We start from the raw sequence: 6,169 nt of genomic DNA, 5'->3' as shown, positions 1-6,169 counted from the left end.
CCCTTATTCATCCTCAGTGGTATATATATACTGTTTGCTGCTCACACAGTCATCTCAGCTCGCTCTATTGTCAATTTCCTCCTCATTCTTCTCGAAAAGTTCATATCTTTTGCCTCTAGATTTGTTGCGAGGTACATGGAAAACATGTCTTCGAGCATTCTCGTGACCGGTGGCGCGGGATACATTGGCAGCCACACCGTTCTGCAGCTGTTGCTCGGCGGCTACAAGGTGGTTGTGGTGGATAATTTGGACAATTCGTCGGAAATTGCGCTCACGAGGGTCCAGGAACTTGCTGGGGAGAAGGGATCCAATCTCACTTTCCATAAGGTTTTCTTACTTGTCAAGATTGCTGCTTTTCTTCTATCTTTCGTTTGGGTCTTTTTTTGGGGGTGTTTGATCTTGCGCTTTTAGTTGTGCTGCATTCGGATTCTACAAGGGCTTTTGTTTTGTGCTCGATCTTGATATTTTCTGTGATCTGTGTTGTTCTTGGTTTCTCCGGATGATCTATTGGGGTCAACTAGAGTGATTAGTAGGCAATATTAATGAATTTATTGGTTGATCTGCAAATCTCTGCTTGATGTGAACTTTGATTTTGTAAGCATATTTGTTGGTTTTCATTGGCATCATCGATCTGAGTATCTTTGGCCATCGTTTCAGAATTTTGGCTTTGTTGTGGAGAATTCGATGTGTGAAGTTCATGTTAAATCTGAAGGTTATTCTTTAACATTGTTTTGACTGATAATGACTTTGGTGCACTAGATAGGGCTGATGTTAAAAAGATAGTACTCTCTTTGAAATGTTTTGTTTGATTCATTTCTGATTCAGCTATATCACGATTCATGAATAAGGTTGTGTGAGAGAATATTTTGTTTACTATCGTCCTTGTTTCTGGTTGGTGGCAGATAGATCTCCGGGACAAGCCTGCACTTGAGAAGCTTTTTTCTTCTCAAAAGTAAGTCTTCTTATGTTATGTGGTTTAGTTGTTCACATCCTTCAAACAAATTAAAATATGTTATTGTTAGTGTAAAAACTATTCTTATTTGGTGAGTGTCATATGCTCTTTCCTGCATACTGAATTCTATGTAGAGATGGATGGTCGTTGATTGTTATTCCTTCAAAGTTCACGTCCACAGACTTCAATCATCATTTTCATTGTTAAATGATTACTTTCAAACTTCATCCTTTTCAAGATACTCCACTATTAACCTCTGTATATTGAGGATCTACCTGATATGACATTGTAACATGAGTAATATTTTTTTATTGGCATCAATTTTAATTATCTGATCTGTGTTTACAAACAGTGCATTTTATATGATACTAGATTAACATTTGGTGAAGTTACTCAATGTCTATATGCACCCATGAAAATTTATATGTAACACCTTAATAATCACACCTCATTCTCACCTGATGCTGTACTCAATGAAGGTTTGATGCCGTTATTCACTTTGCCGGATTAAAAGCAGTTGGCGAAAGTGTGCAAAAACCCTTGCTGTATTATGACAACAACCTTATTGGTACTATAGTTCTGCTGGAGGTCATGGCTGCCCATGACTGTAAAAGGGTATCTACCATGATTTGGCTACCACTCCATTCTTGTACTTATTTTATTTTCTTTGCTATGTTTTGACTCATTCACACGTTTCAGCTAGTGTTTTCATCCTCTGCTACTGTGTATGGTTCACCGAAAACGGTCCCATGCACAGAGGAGTTTCCCATTAGTGCTCTGAATCCTTATGGAAGGACAAAGGTATATCAATTCATTTTAATGGAAATGTTTTGAGAAATGAAACTCATTAAGGATATTAAAGTACACATGTGCTGTATTTACTTTACAGTATTTATGCGAGTTGCTATTCTGTGCTATTAGTAAGATCACCCAAATACAATTTTTTTCAGCTTTTCATCGAAGAGATATGCCGTGATCTTTACCAGTCAGACCCCACGTGGAAGATCATTTTACTAAGGTACTTCAACCCAGTTGGTGCACATCCTAGTGGTTACATTGGCGAAGACCCTAGAGGAATCCCAAACAACCTTATGCCCTTTGTACAACAAGTGGCTGTTGGAAGGCGACCTGCACTCACAGTTTATGGAACTGACTACGGGACAAAGGACGGAACAGGAGTAAGTACCTTTGTCCAGTCTCATATTGTCTTTGTACAGACAAAATTTAGTGAACATCTTGAAAATCCACTGAACCAAATTTTTTTTCTGTTTATTGGCTCATTATTACTCATGACATGCTACAAGCCTACAACTTCTTGTTCATAGTTAATGATGATATTCAAATATATTTCCATTTCCACAAGCAACATAGTCTATTGTGAATTGTAGGAGTAGAAGGATCAGTGAAATTGGTTGGTAGGAGTTGAATAATTAATATACATAATATTCGGATGTATTTGAGCATAAGCTTGACATTTGCATAACTAGTACTAGATGTTTATTAAACTTCTGTATATGTCATATTCAGGTGCGTGACTATATCCATGTCGTGGATCTAGCTGATGGCCATATTGCAGCTTTGAACAAGCTCTCTGATCCTTCTGTAGGTATGTGAGTAGGGTAAAATCATTTTTTTCCATGCGTTGATGTTTGCATGAGATTGTTGGATGTTCTAGAAAATTCCCGCTGTTAAAATTAATGAGTATTTAGTATTTACAGAGTCATTATATTTCAGAATCTCTATGCATCAAAAGTATATTGATCCTATGCACATTCTTATTATTTTTATTACTTTTTGTGATGCCAACTCATAGATTATTTCACCATTATATATCTGGTATATCAGCACTTTGTTTAACACATGATAAGTGCCCTTTCTTATAACTTATTAACTAGGTCACCTTTGCCTATGTTCTATTCATATTGACAAACTTGAGTGTCCAATAAGAATTATTTTGACCGCATCATCTTCATCTATGCAATTTTTGGGTAAATTTGATCGACTAGATTTAAGCCAGAGGTTCCTTATTCCAAGCTATAGGGAGTCTAATACTTTATCAACTTTGATTGAAAGGCTTCACAAGTTTTAGCCTTGTACTATTAGTTGTAGATCTTTTGTTTTGTGGCTTAATTTTTGGTTATGCACGTAAACCGCAGGATGTGAGGTGTACAATCTTGGGACAGGGAAAGGTACATCTGTTTTGGAAATGGTAGCATCTTTTGAGAAAGCATCTGGGAAGGTAAGTTCTTGAAACTTTTATCGGCATTCCATGATTAATTTGTCGAATTAGATGCCACATGGGGAAGAATAGTACTCATGGACATGGTGCTGTAAATATACATACATCGTATCATAGTTGGACAAATGAATTGACAAAACTAAAATGGTTCATCTTAATACCATTGATATTTTGTTACTCCAATGGAGTGATATGATTGTTGTGATGCTGCAGAAACTTCCATTGGTGATGGCTGATCGACGACCTGGTGATGCTGAGATCGTGTATGCTGAGACAGACAAAGCTGAAAAGGAGTTGAAGTGGAAGTAAGTCTACAAACTTACTATTTGATTGGTACATAGGATAAGAAACTAGATTGAGTTGTAATTTGTTGACTGAGTATTGCTTTGCATTTTAGGGCGAAATATGGGATCGACGAGATGTGCAGGGACCAGTGGAACTGGGCTAGCAAGAATCCATATGGGTATGAACCTGCCAAGTGAAGTTGTGAATTGTAATAGTTGGCTTTTGTACCAGAAATCTCCGGCACAGTGAGTGTTATTATGAGAGTGGGAATGCTGTATGTTTATGTTTTCAAACTCAAAACACCCTGAACTTAATAAAATGCTGGACACGTTACCTTTTTCTCATCCTTTACTTTTCTTGTGTTTAAAATTTTGAGTTACAATAAAATAAGACTCATTACCAGCAAATTTGATACTAGAAGTAGTACAGATGCTCAGAGATGATCAAATGTTAGATACTAGTACTATATTACAAGAAAGCGAACTGGGGAGTATATTACAAAGAGAGGGTTTAGGGTTTAGGGTTTAGACGTCCTAATAATTGTTGAATGTTGGATATACTACAATACAAGAAAACGAACTAGATAAACGCAGGTACAATTCTATCCTAAAAGCGACGCTCTTGCTCTGTCAAATGCAGCACTTTGTTCTGCTTCCTTCTCCTCGAGTAGTTTCTGAGACTGTTCCAGTTCCTTAGATGTCATCAAATGTTTGCCCTCCAACACCTCCTTATTTTTAGACAATTTCTCTAGCTGAAGCTTCAAAAGTCTCATCTCAACCTCACAACAAGACACCTCGGCTTCGATTTGGAAGAGCCGGTCCTTGGTAGAAGAGATATGCTCTCGCAAAACATTAAGTTGATTCTGGTTGTTGATCATGGCTTCAACTGCCTCAGCTTCCCTCTTCTTCTTTTCCTCCACCTCACGAGCTTCCATCGCTGCTAGCTCGTCTTGCCAAACTCTATATCCACAAGAACCTTCTCCCTATGTGTATGATTCAAAATTTCAAATATAAACACATAAAATCCCTTCACTCAAAATGCAGCTAGATACCTCAAGATCAATAAGATGGATTGCTAAAAATCCAAACTTGTGAACATCTAAACACATAAAATCAATCCCTTCACTCTAAATGCAGCTAGATACCTCAAGAACATCTAAACACATAAAATCAATCCCTTCACTCTAAATGTAGCTAGATACCTCAAGATTATTAAGATGGACTGTTAAAAATTCAAACTTGTGAACATCTAAACACATAAAATCCCTTCACTCAAAATGCAGCTAGATACCTCAAGATTATTAAGGTGGACTGTTAAAAATTCAAACTTGCGAACATTTATGCAAATTAAAACAGAGTCTGAAAGCAATCAATGGTGCAACAGAATCAATTCCAACAAAATTGAAGAGAGTAGGGGGAAAAACCTCCTTGATTCTGCAGAGGAACATGATCCGACCAGCCGGAGAGGATCCGGAAATAACCCTCTTGACCCGGCAAAGTCCGGCGCCGCAGCCGCCGCAGTAAGGCACGAGGATCCATTCATGGGGCTTGACTTCGTCTTCCCACTTGTTAAACTTCTTGTCCTGTAAAACAAGAAGCTGATTGGAGAAGAATTGGAAAAGGAGATGAAGAATGAGAGGAGAGGACAGACATGGGGGCAAGTGTAGAACCAGCGATTGGGGTTTTGGGGGGTGCGGGACTGTTTACGGCGGCAAATTCTCGAGTTACAGTAGGAGCAGATGAGACACCGCTCATATCGTTTCTCCCACACACCCTTCTTCATTCTCTCTACAAGGAGACATATTTATAGGTTATAAAATTGTTAATTTGAAACCCTAAACATAACAACAAACATAAGTACTTCTTAAGTAAAAATTGTGACATTTGATGTACCTCCTAAAAGATATGGAAAGATATGTCTGTGTCTGCACCCTCGTCCATCAGGTCTGCATGGTGGGATTTCTCACTGCTGCTAATTCACTCACAAGTGAATACTTTTTGTCATTGAATTGACATTGATGGGAGTTTTTGTCACCTACTTTTTGGTAGCTTTTCATATTAATAAGACAAGTCTACTCGATCGATATATATATATATATATATATCATGAGAGAGAATTCGGAATAAGGGATTAATTTCGCTATTTCGCTGACCTCTCGAAATTTAGTATTAAATTCGCTGACCTTTCGTAATTTGGGATCGTGCCATGCGTATTTTTTAGAACAAGGGATTTCTGACTTTTTCTCCTTTTTCTATTCATTTTTAATATCATCTCCCTCCCTCCATTTATCAATTACCCAAATCACCCCTCAAATATTTTACCTAAATTCTACAAAATTAGCGCCGTTTTTTTGATCACTTTCAAACACCCGTCTTTTTTTTTTCCAAGCGCTTCTCCTCTCCATCCTCCTTCCCGGCGCCTCCACCCTCCTCTTCCGTCTCTCCAACTCAAAGCAGTCATGATTCTGTAAGGATTCAAAAATATATATACACATGTGTCTGTATATGTAATATACATATATACATATTTTTTTGTTTCGTTGCATATGCATTATTCATGTATACATATTTTTTGTTTGTCTGACGTATATACATGAAAGTGCAGGTTTTCTCGGTCAACGTATGTAAATGCAGGGGTATATTAAACTGATCAGGATGAGATTCCTGACCTAGCGGAGTCGTTGGCACGATAAC

The 6,169-nt window shown here is 37.7% G+C and overlaps 2 protein-coding genes across 3 annotated transcripts in view; one reads left to right on the top strand and one right to left on the bottom strand.

Annotated features, from left to right (window-relative positions):
• The window catches only part of LOC125213501 (UDP-glucose 4-epimerase GEPI48-like), a 5,789-nt gene extending 1,969 nt beyond the window's left edge, over positions 1 to 3,820 (top strand). Inside the window, exons 2-10 of one of the 2 annotated variants that reach the window (XM_048114086.1) lie at positions 20 to 327; positions 903 to 952; positions 1,432 to 1,567; positions 1,652 to 1,753; positions 1,903 to 2,130; positions 2,480 to 2,558; positions 3,109 to 3,191; positions 3,405 to 3,496; positions 3,589 to 3,820. In XM_048114086.1, the coding sequence (XP_047970043.1) occupies positions 20 to 327; positions 903 to 952; positions 1,432 to 1,567; positions 1,652 to 1,753; positions 1,903 to 2,130; positions 2,480 to 2,558; positions 3,109 to 3,191; positions 3,405 to 3,496; positions 3,589 to 3,673 (1,163 nt within the window). In that variant the 3' untranslated portion in view covers positions 3,674 to 3,820. The remainder of the gene's footprint in view (positions 1 to 19; positions 328 to 902; positions 953 to 1,431; positions 1,568 to 1,651; positions 1,754 to 1,902; positions 2,131 to 2,479; positions 2,559 to 3,108; positions 3,192 to 3,404; positions 3,497 to 3,588) is intronic. The other variant, XM_048114087.1, reaches the window with a different exon arrangement.
• A 96-nt stretch (positions 3,821 to 3,916) lies between these two features.
• Positions 3,917 to 5,407, bottom strand: LOC125213503. Its single transcript, XM_048114088.1, has 4 exons — positions 5,369 to 5,407; positions 5,127 to 5,263; positions 4,900 to 5,058; positions 3,917 to 4,458 (listed from the first exon to the last, which is right to left on the bottom strand). The coding sequence occupies exons 2-4, from the start codon at positions 5,256 to 5,258 to the stop codon at positions 4,078 to 4,080; spliced, it is 672 nt and encodes a 223-aa protein (XP_047970045.1). The 5' UTR covers positions 5,259 to 5,263; positions 5,369 to 5,407; the 3' UTR covers positions 3,917 to 4,077.
• Positions 5,408 to 6,169: the final 762 nt, after the last annotated feature.

This window comes from Salvia hispanica, chromosome 3, assembly GCF_023119035.1.
Source record: "Salvia hispanica cultivar TCC Black 2014 chromosome 3, UniMelb_Shisp_WGS_1.0, whole genome shotgun sequence".
Classification (NCBI taxonomy): Eukaryota; Viridiplantae; Streptophyta; class Magnoliopsida; order Lamiales; family Lamiaceae; genus Salvia; species Salvia hispanica.
The sequence above is the reverse complement of the archived record's forward strand: the minus strand, read 5'-3'. Positions and strand labels throughout refer to the sequence as shown.

Bases quoted from the DNA above. Each gene is read 5' to 3' on its own strand.
- LOC125213503 (XM_048114088.1), bottom strand. From the start codon at position 5,258: ATGAAGAAGGGTGTGTGGGAGAAACGATATGAGCGGTGTCTCATCTGC. The intron at 5,059-5,126 runs GTCTGTCCTCTC...CTTGTTTTACAG, and splicing joins GGTTCTACACTTGCCCCCAT to GACAAGAAGTTTAACAAGTG. The intron at 4,459-4,899 runs GTTTTTCCCCCT...TCATACACATAG, and splicing joins TCCTCTGCAGAATCAAGGAG to GGAGAAGGTTCTTGTGGATA.